Source organism: Elgaria multicarinata, chromosome 3 (genome assembly GCF_023053635.1).
Source record: "Elgaria multicarinata webbii isolate HBS135686 ecotype San Diego chromosome 3, rElgMul1.1.pri, whole genome shotgun sequence".
Lineage (NCBI taxonomy): Eukaryota > Metazoa > Chordata > Lepidosauria > Squamata > Anguidae > Elgaria > Elgaria multicarinata.
In genome coordinates, this window is record NC_086173.1 from 159,253,108 (window position 1) to 159,270,626 (window position 17,519).

Sequence of the window (17,519 nt, forward strand, 5' to 3'; positions counted from 1 at the left end):
ATCCTTCCTTTGAATCTCCCACCCTTCAGCTTCATGGGAGAGGGAGAAAAATGCCTCCCGGTCCTCTTTCTCCACCACCCCATGCATCATTTTCTACACTCCTTGGGGGTGGGGGTGGGGGGCAGCTCAGTTGTTTCTGCTTTTTAAACCACCCTGGGTTTCCCCCCACCCTCCTCCAACCACCAGCACCGCCGCCTCCACTTTTCTAACCCCCCATTTTTGCACCTTTCCCTGGCTGCTCGCTCCATGCACCAGCTGCTGCTCTTCCGGGAAATGCAACTTCCACCCTTCTGCAAAGATGAGAGGGACAGGAAAGGTGCACCTCGCTATTCCTCCCCCCCCCCCAAAAACCCACCTTTCCTTCCGATATTCTTCCTCTCTAGGCAGTCGGACTTTGCTGGTGTTCCGTCGTCCACCATTTGAGGATCAAAATGTCATTACTATTATTATTTTGCTGGGTCGGTAACAGCAGAGTCCTTGTAAGAAAAGAATTCAGTTGCATGGATTCTGTTGGCTGTAAAAAAGAGAGAGAGAGAGAGAGATAAAATGGAACCCGCATTTTGTATTTATTTTAAAAGCACACATACATGAAAATGCAACGGAATAAGAATTTTGCAGGTTAACTCGTTGGCCGTGATGGGATTAGAAATGTTTGAAATGGCAGAACGCTTGGTAGGTTTCACTGCCGTGTTTTTCTTAGGGCGCAATGCGTGCTTAGATAGGGAAAAAATCCTACAACTCCCAGCATCCTACAACTCCAAGGAATCCCCCAGCTGGCTGAGGAATGCTGGGAATTGTAGGCCTTCTGTCTAAATATGCATGTTTAGACGAAGGGCGGAGTCCTACAATACCCAGAATTCCTCAGCCAGTATGATTGGCTAGGAATTGTAAGCTAAATATGCATGTTTAGACGGGGGGGGGGGTGTCTGTTCTACAGCATCCAGCATTCCTCAGCCAGCATGACTGGCTGGGGTGTGCTGGGAATTGTAGGCCTTTTTTTCTGTCTGAATGTGCATGTTTAGACAGGGGGAGGTAAAGTCCTACAACTCCCAACATTCCTCAGCCAGCATGACTGGCTGGGAATTGTAGGCCTTTTTTTCTGTCTAAATATGGATGTTTAGACAGTGGGAAAAGGGAATGCTGCGAATTCTAGGACTTTTTCCTGTCTAAACAGGGATAGGATTGCGCCTTCAAAGAAGCAGGATCAAATGCAATTCCCTCCCACATTCCACACAGGTTTTAATGGCATCTAGAGTGAGCCAAGAAGTGGAGGCTGCTGGCCAGAAGGAGGTATGCAAGGGGCACCTTGGATAGCTTCTTTAGGGTTCATTTATTTAGTTCATAGTATCATAGAATTGAACAGGGCCTAGAAGGCCATTGAGTCCAACCCCCTGCTCAGTGCAGGAATCCACCTTAAAGCATCCCTGACAGATGGTTGTCCAACTGCCTCTTGAAGCCCTCTAGTGTGGGAGAGCCCACAATCTCCCTAGGTCATTGGTTCCATTGCCGTACCGCTCTAACTGTAAGGAAGTTTTTCCAGCTGTCCAGCCAGAATCTGGCTTCCTGTCACTAGAGCCCATTATTCCATGTCCTGCACTCTGGGAGGATCGAGAAGAGATCCTGGCCCTCCTCTGTGTGACCACCTTTCAAGCATGTTTAGATAGAAAAAAGTCCTATAACAAAAATGTTGGGAGCTGAAATACTTTTTTCTGTTTAAATATGGATAAGAGGAGAAGGCTATTGATGGCTACTAGTTCCCCATGTCTATATGCTACCTCAGCATCACAGGCAGTATGCCTATGTAAACCAGTTGCTGGGGAACATGGGTGGGAGGGTCCTGTCCTGCTTGTGTATTTCCCGTGGGCAGCTGTGTGAACAGAATGCTGGACCAAATGGACCCTTGGTCTGATCCAGGAAGTCTCTTCTTATGTTCTTAGGATTGCAGCCTAATAGTTATAATAGAATCATAGAATTGGAGGGTGGCCTTAGAGGTCATCTTGTCCAACCCCAACTCAATGGAGGAAACCTAGAGCTAAAGCATCCTTGACAAATAGCTGCCCAGCCTCCAGCCAGAGAAAGCCTCAGAGAAAACTCAGCTAAAACCTTTTCTGTTCCCTATAGCTTTTAAATATTGAGTTTGTTCTGACTCTATACTGTTAGCTTCACCCTACCCGGTGCCTGTTTACACTTCCCTGTGCCTGTTTGCATTCTCTTTCCCTCCTTATTGTTTACTACAACTTTATTAGATTGTAAGCCTATGCGGCAGGGTCTTGCTATTTACTGTGTATAATCTGTACAGCACCATGTACATCGATGGTGCTATATAAATAAATAAATAAATAAATAAATAAATAAATAATAATAATAATAATAAAAGCCCATCAGCCCTGGAGGTAAGTAGTTCCATGCTCAAACTGCTCTTAATGGCAAGATGATCAGGCTGAAAAGATGTGCCCACAATCAGGGCTGGGCAGAGGAGGGCCAGTTGGCATGTGCCTATGATTTTGAGGGGGCCTACTCCGAGTCCCCCTGGGCAAAGTTGCTTGATTTTTCTGTTGTTGATGAATTTGCCCAAAGAAAAGCACGTAAAGCATTTCTGAACGTGAAGAAGTGATGCCTTATATGTATCTTGAATGAAAGTGCTTGCCATTACCTTTTTTATAAATCATTCTAGTTCATATGTATTTAGAACTGATTAAAAAATACTTAATGAGCAGTTCGAAATGGGGCCTACATTTCTTATCTGGCCCGGGCCTATTACCAGCTTTGCCCGGCCCTCCAATTTCTCCTGACAAAGATGCTGGATTTTTCTCCCTAAAACTGCACTGAGGCTATCCATCAGCCCTCTCCAATTGAGTACCCTCCAGATGCATTGGACTACAACTCCCATCATTCTTATGGATGATGGGAGGTGTAGTCCAACATTATAGACGGCACCAGGTTTGGGAGGACTGCTATACATCCTAGGCTTCCTTGAGAGTAAGAAGGCCCATTGCACTCAGTTGAGCTTACATCTGAGTAAATATACCCAGGGATCCCGCTGCACAAAGGAGAAAAGTCCTAGGGGAGATCTCCAAATATCACCCACCCACCCCGTTCCAGAGCAGTGCAGAAAACATTTCTCCAACATTTCAAGCAACTAAACCCTCAACCTGATGCTCAAATGCATTAGTTCATTTCTCTAGCTCCCCATCCTGCGAACTGTCCCACCATAGAGATAGAAAAAGGGAAGCGTTGCAACACAGCCCCTACTTCCGGCTTCCATATAAAGGCCTCCATATGTGGGGCAGGAAGATAATATAGGTGTATGGCGGAGAGGAAGGCGCTCTCCTCATTCCCAATCATTATGGCAGGTGTGGCCCTCCAGTTATTGGACTATAACTTCCATCACACCTGACTATTGGCCGTGCTGGCTGGGGTTCATGGGAGTTGAAGTCTAATCATTGGAAGGCCACGAGTTCTCCACTACTACTACTATGTCTTATTTCTTTGCATGGGTTTCTTTGGGCACATTCAATTTACTATTACTATTTCTTTATATCATCTTGCTCCAACCTGGTGCCCTCCCGATGGTTTGGACTACAACCCCCAGAATTCCAGAGCGTTGTCTGGGACTGATGGGAGTTGGAGTCCAACACTGTCTTATTTCTTTATATGGCTTCTTCCCCTGGTACAGTCAATCTATTATTATTATTATTATTATTATTATTATTATTATTATTATTCTATGTTCTGTAACATAATCTATTAGTTCGGCGCTTCCTTGAGTAACAACACAAGAAGACGGTTCTCGGCCCCGAGGAATTTACAGTCTTGCATCTATCTATAATTGGAAAGAATCTGTAACACCCACTTCCTGGGTTCCCCCCTAATCTCCATGCCCGGCTGACCTACCCACAACCTGGTATCCTACCGGGGACTACTACTCCCATGATCCTCAGCCAGCGTGGTCCATGTTCTTGCCGGCTGGGGAGCTGCAGTCTAGAGGGCATCAGGTTGGAAAGGCTGCCTCAGAGCCTAAATATCCCCCCTGTGCAAGTTTACTCAGAAGTAGGTGCCACTACGTTTGAACGGGGTTTACTCCCAGGTAAACCCACACAGAGCCTGGCTGCAGGCTCAATTCCACCAAGCTACTCCCTCTTCTTCAGCTGCTCCCGCCTCGAGCAAAGAAAAAAAGAGAGATGAGATAAGGAGGGGGGAAATTAATGCACCCAAGAGGAGACCAATTAATAAGGATAAGGAGGAGACCAATTAAATGCAATACAGAGTGGGAGAAAGATGAGACCGATTAATGCAATTTAGAGCTAAATTGGAAGGCAGAGCAACGCGATTCCTTAATGTAAGCCGATTCACAACCCACACGCGCTCTCCTTCCTCCTCTCTCTTTTTACATCCTCCTTATTTAGGGTGGTACTGTGGACTGAACCATTTCGGACTACCGGGGGGACCCCAACCCCCCCCAAAACCCAAACATATCCCATTCTACTTTTTTTCTTTTTAAAGACGCAATCTGCAGATAGAAAAACAGGACAGAGCTGGACTGTAACCCCTTTTTCTCTGATGCGCAAGCTTTTCTATTTGCAAAGTGTTTGTTTTGCCTTAAAGGATCCCTCCAAAAATGGTCTGTCCTGCCTGCCAATCTGAAGTGGGACAGTCCATTTTACCGCCTTATGCTGAGAGGGGGGGAGGAGGAGGAGGAGAAGAGCGGGTCCGAATTTAGACTTAGCCTGGCTGTTTCTCTAATAAGTTGCATAACAGCAGAGCATCGAATGCTAGACAGGATTTCTTTTTGAGTATAGGCTTTTAAAAAAAATGTTTGGAAAGAGCACGCGCATCGTGTGAATGCGACTACTTGCGGGTCGCCTCTGCAAAAAAAAGGAAGCCGGGGGAGAGAAAGGGGTGAAAGACCAGAAAGGAGAAACCGGGCTTCTGTGACTTTCCTTGGAAAGAAGCTGATGCGCGGATTGGAGAGAAGGCGTGAGTTTCCGAGGTGCCAAACCTGGGTTTGCGCGCGCGTGTGTATGCGTGTGTTTGTGGGCGAGGGGAAGAAACACGCGTTCCAACCGTAGACTTATAAAAAAGGCTAGACTGAGAGCTCCCATTGTCTGCAGTGGAGACTTCGCAGTCGCTTTTCGGAGCCATTTTGTTTCCTCCCTTCCTGGCGCGGAAGTCGGAGGTTGGGAAAAGAAGAAAAAAATACAGAAAAATCCAGGTTCCCCTCCCCCACCCCCCAATCTAGCTTTGGTTAAAGTGGCTGCAAAGAAAGAAAAGGTAGAAGCAAAAACATGGGTTCTTGCTCTTTCTAACTCTGGTCTTAATTCCTATGGAAAATGGGATATTTCTTGATTTTAAAACAGAAGATTGCCTAGCTCATGGAAAATGCAAATTTAAAATGGTTTTGCTGTTTCCCAGCCATGCAGGCTGTAGCTGAGAAAGGATGGTATACGACAGCCCTGTGATGTAGTCTAATAATATAGATTGGGCACACTTACCTACTAGTAAGACCCATTGAACACAGTGGGACTTACTTCCGAGTAAACATGCCTGGGATTGCGGTGATAATGTCTATAACTTTGTCAGATCTACAAATACCACCGAGGCTGCAGCCCTGTGCACATTTACCTGGGATTAAGCTCTGCTGAATTTATTTTATTTATGGCACTTCTATCCCGCCCGATAGCCGAAGCTCTGTGGGCTGTAATTCTGAGTAACCTGTTGTTAATTGTCCAGATTGGTGGTGGGGCAGAGGCTGATGGAGTGCCTTTACGCCAACCCTGCGATGCAGGCTGGTGGTGTTATAATTTTCTTACAGGGGTGGTGGTGGGGTGTCGTGTGCTACAGCCGTGAGAGTATTTATTTATTTATTTATTTATCATATTTATACCCCGCTCCTCAGCCAAAAAAGGCTCTCAGAGCGGCTTACACTTAGCAAAAAAGTAGCATACAACAACCCTGCAATGTAGTCCACCAGTAATGGGGCTGAAGCTCAGAAAACAATAGCTCTGCAGTGGAGCCCAATGTTATTTGCATATTGCTGGTGTGTGTGTGTGTGTGTGTATGAGAGAGAGAAGCTGAGTTCTGACAACACGCTAATCAAAGGTTGATTTCAATGTTCCTCCTATTACCCCCACCCCCGGTTGATTAGCGCGTCGTCTGAACTCAGCCAGAGAGGCTTAGCAGTCTGCTAGGTGTGTACCTAGGTGTGTGTGAGTGAGTTGAATTTGATCACACTGGTAGCTTTGGGTGAGGGGCCAATTCGCTGTTTGCAGGGGGCAGGCATTTTTGCAATCAAAATCCCCACACTCAGTAATATGTTTCCCTACCTCCACGAGTCCCTATTTGTTGGGAGGAAAGTAATTTTGATTGCAAGAGTGGGGAAATAAAAAAAAAACCCTCTTTCCCCAGCATTTCTGTCCTCAATTGACACGGCATCCCTCCTTTTAAATCAGAGTTTGAGTTCAGTAGTAGTCTTTGAAACGCTTCTGTAAAAGTTAGTACCTTCCTCTGCCCCTGTTGTAGAATTGATCCATTTCTGCTAGTGGTGGATGACTTGGATTCCAGTTTATCATTCCCCTCTCTACAAAACATCCCCAAGGTTTCAGCAAAGCCCACTCAACTTAAATTGCTCTCCCCCCCTCCCACCCCAACATACCCAGTACTCAAAAACTGCAAGAACCATTGGGTTTTTGCCCAAGCCAAATATAATTCAGAAATCCCGAGTCAAATCGGAAGCTGAGCAAATGTGCACCCTTCTAGCTGTTTGCATCTATGGCTCCGACGGTCTCTGTTTACCAGGGATGAACCCGGTTTGCTTTTGTACCCCGGTAATTTGCTCTCTCCATTTTACCTCTTGGCCAAAAGTCAGCCCACTGCATTAAAAAAAAAGGAAAAAAGGAAGTATCCTAATGTGTCTTCCCCCTCTACATCTGCCTCTGATGGGTATATCATTCAAACACACTAGCTTTCCTCAGCCTGGTGCCATCTAGGTTGGACTTCAACTCCGATCATTCTCAGCTATTCCCAATTTGGGGGGAGGGGGAGAGAGGAATACTAACCTCTACTGGAGGTAGCATATCTGAAGGGCATCAGAACGGGGAAAGCTGAAACACATCCAGATTCCCCGGCTATTTCATAGCTCCATCAATTTGACTGCTTTGAATCAGCAGTCTGCCATATTCTCTAATTTGTTTTATTTTATTTATTTCCTATACCGCCCAATAGCCGGAGCTCTCTGGCAGTTCACAAACATTAAAAGTATAAGTACAGAATAAAATATAATGTGAAAGCTTAAAAATCACAGTACAAAAATATAGATATGAAGCTACTTTATATTGACGTTGTTTCATATAGGCCACTATAGTGGCGCTCCTAGGATTTCAGGCAGAAGGAGGGCTTTACAACGGGGAAAAGAATTTCCTCTGAGGTTCATAAGAGCCCTGCTGGATCAGACCAAGGGAACATTTAGTCCAGCACTCGGTTCACACAGTGGCCAAGCAGCTGTGGACCAGGGACCAACAAAGCAGGACATGGTGCAACAGCACCCTCCTGCCCATGTTCCCCAGTTAGTGGGGAACATAGGCACACTGTCTCTGATCCTTTAGATGGCATATTGTCATAAATCATCGGTGTTAAACTTGATAAGCAGGAGGTAAACATCAACAAACAGTCTGTGGTCGAAAGCCGAAGTGTCCGTCAGAAGACGGGTGGAACGATACTGGAATCAGGAAAGCATCAAAGAGTAGTCCAAGGTCAGGTTAAGTCCAGGCAAGATCAAGGCGCTGGTATGCCAGCGACAAAGACAAGGCACCCAGGAAAATGGTTGCTTCTAGCAACACTTCTAAGTTCTGGCAAGTCTTTTATGGGGATTGTAGGAATTGGGAATTGTTGCCAGCTGCCTGGACCTGCAGCTAGCTTCTGTTCCTGTGACGCACCACTCCCCAAACACTCCCAGGCTCAGCTGTTCCTCCTTTCTGTTTAATCCCTCAAACTGAAGCACCATGCTTATAGCCATGAGGACTAGTAGCTTTCTGTGGTGGCTGGGAGGAGAGAGGGTGAAGATCCAAGTGGTGGTTTTCACCTTTGAGGTGGTATCTGTGTCCACGACTTTGGAGGTGAAAAATCTCCGGTATCCTACGGCCCATCAGAAATGTCTACGTGCTATAAGATTGCACCCTAAACAATTCAAAAGTATGATAAATAAAATGAAACCATGCAAAGTGCCTTACGGTTTTAATTTTTGTGAACCGCCCAGAGAGCTTCGGCTACTGGGCGGTATAAAAATGTAATAAATAAATAAATAAATAAAATTACATTACCCCCAATTATGAACTCAGCGGAATGAGGCTGCGTTAGTTTAAAACCGTTTTTGTTTTCTCTCTTCCTGGGCCTGGCCAGAAAGTATCTTATCTCCTCATTCCATTCTCTTGAGTGTTAAGTGCACCAAGGCCATATTCCTAGAGAGCCCCCTAGGATGCAAAGATGTGAACTGTCAAAGTCCTAGAGAGGCATTGACCGTTAGGATCGCTCACCACTCTACCATCCATCGCGGTATATTCCCAGTTGGAGAAGCCACCAGATTTGAAGCCAGGAACCAGCACACTGCCTGCAAAGCCAGCCCTGGCAGAATAAAAGTTCTGCTTTGTCGGATTTGGTTTTTTAGGTTGGGTCCACCACTTCCGTCTGCAACTTGGCAAGTGTATAACAGCCGGACGTAAGAGAGGGAACTACATAACGACCGTCGGGTCTGACGCGGAAGGAATCCGCGTCTCAACATGGCGAGCTGTTGCTCGGTAACGAAGTGCAAAAACCGCCGTTGGCGTGGCGCTCACGTCACCTTTCACAGGTGAGTTGATTTGGGAAGCTCTCGGGGGCTGCATTCCAGTGGTAGGAGGGGCTAAAGGAAAAGGGGTGGGGCCAGAGGCAAAAATTTAATTTTTTTTAAAAAAAAAAACTAGAAAAATTACCAGCATATTTTAGTTTAATGTTCTCTTACTGCCAGTAACTGAGCCTCAAGAGAGGCATTTTAACTTTCAGAATGGGGGTGGGTGGGGAAATGTGCAAAAGGTAGGAATCTATAGGGTGACTATGGCCCTTTCTACACCTAAGGATTATCCCAGGAAAATGGAAGGATAATACTAATACTACTAATAAATTTATTTCTTACTCGCTTCTCCATCCTGATTGAGGCGGGGGACAACAGTAAATATAAAATACATAAAATACTGATTAAAAGCATGGTATACATTGTTAAATCTTAAAAACAAAATCCTAAAAGCATTCTAAAATTCCACTGGATAGGCCTGCCTGCTTCCAGGATCCCCTGTGTGTCATTTAGATACACAGGGATGATCCCGGGGTGGGTGGGGGGAAAGGCCCATATGAAACTGCCCATATGAAAAGGAGGACAGGGCTCCTGTATCTTTTAACAGTTTCATAGAAAAGGGGATTTCGTTTGTATGCATGCAGCACCTGGTGAAAGTCCCTCTTTATCACAACAGTTAAAGCTGCAGGAGCCCTGCAAGGGGATTTCGTTTGTATGCATGCAGCACCTGGTGAAAGTCCCTCTGCATCACAACAGTTAAAGCTGTTGTATCTGGTCATGCTAGGTAGGGCTCCTGCAGCTTTAACTGTTGTGTTAAAGAGGGATTTCTACCAGGTGCTGCATGCATATAAATGACACCCACTTAAAATTCCCTTTTCTGTGCAATTGTTAAATATACAGGAGCCCTGTACTCCTTTCTGTATGGTCATCCTAGGAATCCATCTACCAATTGGTGGTTGGGAGGAAAGGGCGGGGCCCGGAGAAGGGGCGGGGCTATCAGAGGGATACTGGGGGGGGGGCAAATTTGGCCCTTGGGCTTGATGTTCCCCACCCCTGTTTTATATGAACCAGTTGTGGCAGCCTGCAAGGCACTGTGGTGGGTGGGAAATAATTTATCTGCAGCATACATGCCCTAAAGCTGTAGCACCATTGCTTTTTGCCGAGTATTGAAGATTGGAGTTAGGAGAAGAGGAGATTGTTCACCTGGCCACAGTGTGAACTGAGGGAACATTCTTACCCCTCCCACCTTGCGATATATGAAGTGGAGGCTGGTGGCTCTGATTTTGGTGGGGCTGTGAATCCATCTGGGTTTCAGTCAGAACCAACCAGAACTCTCTAAGAACTATCCAAGGTGCTGAACCGCACCCCCAAAATAGGTCCAGCCCCTTGGAATAGCACCTTCAGAGATCTGGCTGGTTCTGGCTATCATACAGGGCTGTTCTGAACAAACATTTTTGTATGAGTTGAAGATGAAACCCTTCTGTAACTGATGGTATGAGTATCGCGTTCTTTTTTCTTTTTCTTGGAACAAAATGGCCGCAGGTTCCCTCTTACGAAGGAAGAGCAGCTAAAAAAATGGCTCAAGAACATTGGACGCCAGAACTTTACTCCTTCCTACAACGATGTCGTGTGTTCGGAGCATTTCAGAAAGACGGATTTTTGGGGGAACGTGGCTTCTGGCCGAAGGGACCTAAAGCCTGGAGCAGTCCCGTCCGTGTTTAGGCTACCCGGCCGGCCGAAGAAGGTAGGCGTGGCCTACACAGGAATAGGCTGAAGCTTAATTGGTTGTTAAATCACCTTGAGGAGGCAAACCAGTTGATCATCAGTCAGTTGTCCTCCACAAGGAAAGAGAAAATTGGTTGTCAATTATTTATTTATTTATTTATTTATTATTGCATTTATATCCCACCTTTTTTCCTCCAAGGAACCCAAGGTGGCATACAGAATCCTCCTCCTCCTCTCCATTTTATCCTCACAACAACCCTGCGAGGGAAACCCAGTAGGTTTCCATGGCCGAGTGGGGACTAGAACATAAGGAATAAAAGTGAGAATAAGGAATATGTCAGTGAGAATAAAAGAGAATTATTATAAAATTGTTTGGAGGTGGTAACTCCTGTGAGATTAAATATGATAAATAAACAGTAGTCAGCAAATTGTTGGAGAGGTTGTGGAGGAAAAGGAACGTATTTGCATATGTGGTGGGAATGCAAATACGTTCAAAAATTCTGGAAGATGGTGTTTACTGAGATTAAAGGAATTGTAGGTATAAAGCTTGAAGAGACGCCAAGAGTGGCATTACTATCACTTTATGATGATGTAAAGTGTATCAAAGAAATTAAAGAATTGATAACTAATTTGCTGACAGCGGCAAGATTAATTGTAGCAAGGAACTGGAAGAGTCAAGGAGATTATTGCATTGAAGAATGGTATAAAGAAGTCTGGGATATTGCTATTAATGATAACTGACATGTAATATTAAAGTAAGAAGAGGTATAGCAAAAACGAATGAATTTGAGGGGATTTGGAGACAGTTCCTTGTGTATGTGTTTTCTAAGGGAAGTGGGAAACCGCCTCCAGAAGAGGTTTTAAGGTTTTGGAAACGGGAATGATCCCAAAAGGAAGGGGGGAGGACTTTGTTTTCTTTTGTTTATGTTTATGGATAAAATTACATATGTTAACAGTTAAATACTCAAGTAATTTGTTATGTATTATGATATGTTTATGTGTGTGATGTTTATGTTGATTTTTTTTTTATTTTTTTTTAAAAAAGAACCCGGATCTCCCGGCTCCTAGTCCAACACTTTAGCCACTACACCACACTGGCTCGCAATTATTGATGGAATGCGATGGTGTGATTTTTTTTAAAGAAATTGTGACTTCCAGCCAAAAATACGGCAGTGTGGTGTGCTGCTGTTCCATTCCTCCTTCCTACTTTTCCTTTTCTACATTCCTACCTTCCGACATTCCTCTTTTCCTTTTCCCAACCCCCCAACGGTCAGTCAGCTTCCTGTGGCTACTCTTTGGCTCAGGTCAAACAACACGTTTCTCTAGGCTGTGGGGAAACGCCACTCAGCGGTTGAGTTTGTAGGGGGTGCCCACCGCACAACATGTTCTAACTCCACTGTTGTGTGACTTTGGGCTACCAGCTGTCGGCTAGGGACCAACAAAGCAGGACGTGCTGCAACAGCACCCTCCCACCCATGTGCACACAGGCTATGCACATATGCCTGGGGGAGTTAAGTCCCATTGTACTAGTGTTGTCCCTCAACCAGGGATTTAAAGGCCTGCTTCCCTGGCGCGTTAATAGCCAATCAAACACACGAGGCTGGAGAACACACTTAATCCGTTTACTTCCGATACTGCAGTATGGGGGTGCTCTCCGGTTCCACAAGATGGAGGCACCCAGAACAAAGGAATCTCACAGAATATATAGGCCCTGACTACAAGAGGGTGTTCGTCTCTTTCTAACCCTTCTATTGGTCAGTTCTGGATTAGCGAGTTAAGTTACATTCAAGGTGCACAATCTCAACGAGTCATAGGTTACATTCAATGCTCTATTGGTTGAAAGTTTTTCCCTTTGTCTGATGTCCACCATTAAGGAATGCAAATCTGGCATATAGCCATAGGTAGCCACCCTTTGGCAGAGAAGCCATCTTTAACCCTCGGCACATTACATTCATTAGAGAGATGAAACCTCTCCCTGGGGCTATCATGGTCACGCTAGTATAGCTCCTGTAGCTTTAACGGTTGTGATGCAGAGGGAATTTCACCAGGTGCTGCATACCTACAAATGACACCTGCTGAAATTCCCTTTTCTATGCAACAGTTAAAGATACAGGAGCCCAGTCCTCCTTTTCATATGGTCACAATACATTGTACTCAGGAGAACTCACTTCTGAGTAGACCTACATAGGGTGGTGCTGTGTGGCTGCAAATCCATACACAGCTACTTGAGAGTAAGTCTCATTGAATTGAGGCCATCAGCGGGGGAGGAAGCAGCAGCCAGGTACCTCTCCAGCTGAGAGCCCCTCCCTCCTGTTGCCAACTGTCACTGCTGAACTTTGCAACTAAGAATCTAGGGCCTGAATTTGCTTCTTCTTTTTTTCCTCCTCCCTCCCAATCCCCTTTCCTTTTGTGTCATGTTTTTAAGATTGTAAACCTGTGGGCAGGGACTGTCTTAAGAAATATTTTCGCAAGCCGCTTTGAGAGCCTTTTTGGCTAAAGCGCAGGATAAAAATGCTTAAATAAATAAATAGGGCTTACATCTGAGTAGACATGTATATGATTACAGTGTAAAATGCCGTCAACCTTAAAAATGGATTATTTATTTATTTATTACATTTCTATACCGCCCAATAGCCAGAGCGCTCTGGGCGGTTCACAAAAATTAAAACCATTCAAAGTATAAAACAACAGTATAAAACCATAATATAAAATACAATATAAAAGCTCAACCAGATAAAAACAGTATTAATGATACTTTATTCAAAGCAAACCATTTGAAAAAGAGAGAGAGAGAGAAACAATCCAAATTATTTATAAAGATAAAATTTATAAAGAGCAGGGGCTTGGACTTGATGGTCTTATAGGCCCCTTCCAACTCAACTATTCTGTGATATATATACTGTCACCCAAATAAGGGAATTCGTAATCAAAGGACTCCGTTTCAGCTTGGAGCAAATGACTTACAGTAAGGATCTGGATACTGTTCTCACCGTCTCATAAATTCAAAATCAGGAATCCCAAGTATTTTACTTCCTTTCTACAGGGTGCTAGAAAGGGAATTGCTAAAAAGAGGCGGGTGCTTATCCGGCGCAAGTTACCGGATCCCGAGCCAAGAAATCCATCAGAGATCGGCGAAAGCGACGTAGAAGCATCTTCCTCCAAGAGTGACATCGTAATATTGGAGCATTCCTACTCAGCTCCCGCAAGCCCAGGTAAAGGTAGCAATTCAGCATCACCGTTTGTTTATTTATTAAACTCATGTATGAGGAGAGACTGAAAGAACTGGGCATGTTTAGCCGGGAGAAGAGAAAACCGAGGGGAGACACGACAGCACTCTTCAAGCGCTTGAAAGGGTGTCACACAGAGGAGGGCCAGGATCTCTTCTCCATCCTCCCAGAATGCAGGACACGGAATAATGGGCTCAAGATACAGGCAGCCAGATTCCGGCTGGACATCAGGAAAAACTTTGTGATTGTTAGAGCAGTACGACAATGGAACCAATGGAAAAGGAAAGGAATCTCTTGTGCAAGCACTGAGTCATTACTGACTCTTGGAGGGCCGCCAGCTTTCGCTGATTTTTTTTGGCAGGCCTTATAGCAGGGTGGTTTGCCGTTGCCTTCCCCGGCCGTTATTACCTTTCCCCCCCAGCTAACTGGGTACTCATTTTACCGACCTTGGGAGGATGGAAGGCTGAGTCGACCCGAGCCGGCTGCCTGAAACCAGCTTCAGCTGGGATCGAACGCAGGCCGTGGGGAGAGTTTCGGCTGCAGAAACTGCTGCTTTACTGTTCTGCGCCGCACGAGGCTCGAACCAATGACCTACTTATTTATTAAAACATTTATATCCTGCCCTGTTATCACAGGGATCTCAGGGCAACGTACAGCTAAAATCAGAACACTATAAACATGAATAATCTATACACAGCTAAGAATGTATTAAATTGTTAACAAATTAAAACTGGTAGAGTTTTTTAAAAAGCAACAAAACAATTCAAACTATGTTTAGCCACGGAGAATTTAGCCTTCAAAGGCTTTGACCTAGGGAAGTCGTGGGCTCTCCCACACTAGAGGCAGCTGGACAGCCATCTGTCAGGGATGATTTAAGGTGAATTCCTGCAATGAGCAGGGGGTTGGACTTGATGGCCTTAGAGGCCCCTTCCAACTCTGCTATTCTATGATTCCAAATCTTGAAGCAGGTTTATAAATAAAGCAGGGATGCAGAACCAAAATTGGGAGATTGTGAGACTGGTGGTGGAGGCATCTAGCAGAGTTGGGATAACAAATGGTGAATGAAACCAGGAACTCCGCATGTCCTGGAATAAATGGATGGTCTTCCTGTGCTAGTCAAGTCCTCTTCTCTGTGCTGCGGAGAGACAGGAAACCCAATGCCTTTCTTCCAGGGTGGAGAAAAATCAATGATTTAAAAAAAATGAATTTTTAAAATAATATTTTTTTAATTTAAATCTGATTGTTTCAATAAAATGCTTTTTGAGGAAAAATCTATCTAAAAATAGTTTTCCATTTAAGCTACACTATGGTCCAAAGGGTATTCATTATGAAATAAGGATTAGTTTTTAATTAAGTAAAATAAGGTTGCATATTCATGCAATGTTTAAATGTTGGGGTAAATGAATTCCATTAATCCATTCACAATGTCATGCTCTTTCAGAGGTTTCTGTAAGATTATGGGGGAATTTTTCTATCTTGAAGATATGATCACAGCTGCTTGGTTTTTCAGTTCTCAAAACTCTGAATTTGTGTCTGCAGAGATCACAATCCCATTGTGCCTTTGCAAATCTATGTACACAGAATCAACCCCCTTACCTCTTAAAGTGCTAAGTTTCAAAAAAATTCAATGAATAGAGTGCACTTTGTGGGGAGGGGAGTCACATGATTAAATCGAGTCTTTCTGAGTAGTAATTTAAATCGTGATTTAAATTATGATTCAAATTGATTTAAATCAAACCCACCCTGCTTTCTTCAGCACAGAGAAAGTGAAAATGGGCACAGGACAGTTGATGCCCAGGGCAGGTGCAGTCCAGTCCCTCACCCCAATTTTATTTCGACAAGCCTTTGGCCCGTAAGCTGACTTCTAACCGCGTTGAAATTTTCTATTTTTAACTCTTCGCTTTTATTGGTGTCTTAACAGCCTTGTTTTTTTAGGTGTGTGTACTTTGAATTTCATTTTGTTTGATTGTATTTTATTATGCATAGTTGCCTTTTTATTACTGCTGTTAGATGCCACGAGCACTGTTTGGTGGAAAGGCGGGGTACAAAATTTAACAAGTAAATTAAATCTTGTCTTTTGTCCCCCTTCAGCCTCTTCTGCCCTGGACCTTCGCGTGGTTTCTACACGGGACCAAGGTGCCGCCAACTTCAAAGCAAGAAAAAGCCCTCGTCTCCTCCAGCTTAGAAATAGAAGAGAATGGAGCGAAAGAATGAAGCAAAATATCCCGGAGGAGGCCGTAGATAACTCAGACGTACAGTGTCGGCTTTTCCGGGAGTTCTGCTACGAGGTGGGCAAAGGCCCCCGCGAAGTTTGCAGCCGGCTCTGGGACCTTTGCCACCGGTGGCTGAAGCCAGGAAGGCACACCAAGCTGCAGATGCTGGAGCTGGTGATCCTGGAGCAGTTCCTGGCCATCCTACCACAGGAGATGCAGGACTACGTCAAGGAAGTGGGTCCGATAAACTGCGACGAAGCGGTGGCCTTGGCCGAGGATTACCTAGAGCATCAGCGGGAGGAAGAGGTAGGGGACATTTTCTTCTGGATGATTCCAGTGCATTGAAAAATGCATGCAAGGATTTTCTAATTATATCTACTGAATATGGCTCAGTTCAGACAACACGTTTCTCTCCGCATTGGGAAAATTCCACTCAACGGTTGAGTTTGTAGGGGGTACTCACTACACAACATGTTCTAACTCCACTGTTGTGTGACTGTGGGCTCCCGTGGAGTTGAGTCAAAGGCAATGTGACGTTTGATTGACAGTTCCTCTGCCCTCTCTCCTCCCCCCCCCCGTCCTCCCAATGGTATCCCATCAGTCATTGCTGCAAACAAACAATCCCGGCAGCTCTCCTAGAGTGGCACTCGCTCCTTTTGCCGCTCTTGCCAGGGACCTCTGTAGCCAGTGGGAAAAGTCAACTCAATGGAAAACTCCACAGAGCCCTCCACACAACACACCAGTTGTGCAGGAACTCTCCTCTGCACAGCATGGATATTCACTGTGCAGTGTTTCCCCAAAAAACTCCACCACTGCATGGAATTTTCACACCAGACAACACATTTCTCAGTGGTGGTGTAAAAACTCCACCGTGGAGTTCTAAAACCGCCGTTGAGAAACGTCTTGTCTGAACTGAGCCGGTGTCTGCTGAGACATATTTGCATCATCTCAAAGAGAAAAGCATTTTCTCTCACTCTCCAGGATTTCACCTCAGTTCAGACAACACGTTTTTCTACGCATCGGGAAAACTCCACTCAGCAGTTGAGTTTGAAGGGGTTACTCCCCACACAACATGTTCCAACTCCACTGTTGTGTGACTGTGGGCTCCCGTGGAGTTGAGTAAAAGGCAATGCGACATTTGATTGACAGTTCCTCTGCCCTCTCTCCTCCCCCACTCCTCCGAATGGTATCCCATCAACCATTGCTGCAAACAAACAATCCTGGCAGCTCTCCTAGAGTGGCCCTCACGCCTTTCGCCACTCTTGCCAGGGACTTCTGTAGCCAGTGGGAAAAGTCAACTCAATGAAATGGAAAATTCCACGGAGCCCTCCACGCAACGCAACGGTTATGCAGTACCCGTATTTCTTCGATTGTAAGACGCCATCGATTCTAAGGCGCACACTAATTTCAGTACCACCAACAGAAAAAAAAAAAGCTTTGATTCTAAGAAAAAATAAATTTCTTAGAATATCTTTTATGAGCAGAATTTCTTAGAAATTTCTTAGAAATATCTTAGAAAGAGCTGGGTTTTGG

The 17,519-nt window shown here is 44.9% G+C and overlaps 2 protein-coding genes across 5 annotated transcripts in view; one reads left to right on the top strand and one right to left on the bottom strand.

The window, feature by feature from the left end:
* LOC134395654 (zinc finger protein 585A-like) overlaps nt 1-419 on the bottom strand; it is a 37,863-nt gene extending 37,444 nt beyond the window's left edge. Inside the window, exons 1-2 of the mRNA XM_063121817.1 lie at nt 356-419; nt 226-290 (exon numbers count right to left, since the gene is read on the bottom strand). Of these exons, the coding sequence (XP_062977887.1) occupies nt 226-290; nt 356-419 (129 nt within the window). The remainder of the gene's footprint in view (nt 1-225; nt 291-355) is intronic.
* Nucleotides 420-4,704: 4,285 nt separating this feature from the next.
* LOC134396125 (zinc finger protein 585A-like) overlaps nt 4,705-17,519 on the top strand; it is a 31,235-nt gene continuing 18,420 nt past the window's right edge. For 3 of the 4 annotated variants that reach the window (XM_063122486.1, XM_063122489.1, XM_063122490.1), the window contains exons 1-5: nt 4,705-4,977; nt 8,660-8,842; nt 10,364-10,565; nt 13,590-13,758; nt 15,865-16,292. In XM_063122486.1, coding sequence (XP_062978556.1) covers nt 8,772-8,842; nt 10,364-10,565; nt 13,590-13,758; nt 15,865-16,292 — 870 coding nt within the window. In that variant the 5' untranslated portion in view covers nt 4,705-4,977; nt 8,660-8,771. Of the gene's footprint in view, nt 4,991-8,659; nt 8,843-10,363; nt 10,566-13,589; nt 13,759-15,864; nt 16,293-17,519 lie in introns of all 4 variants that reach the window. The other variant, XM_063122488.1, reaches the window with a different exon arrangement.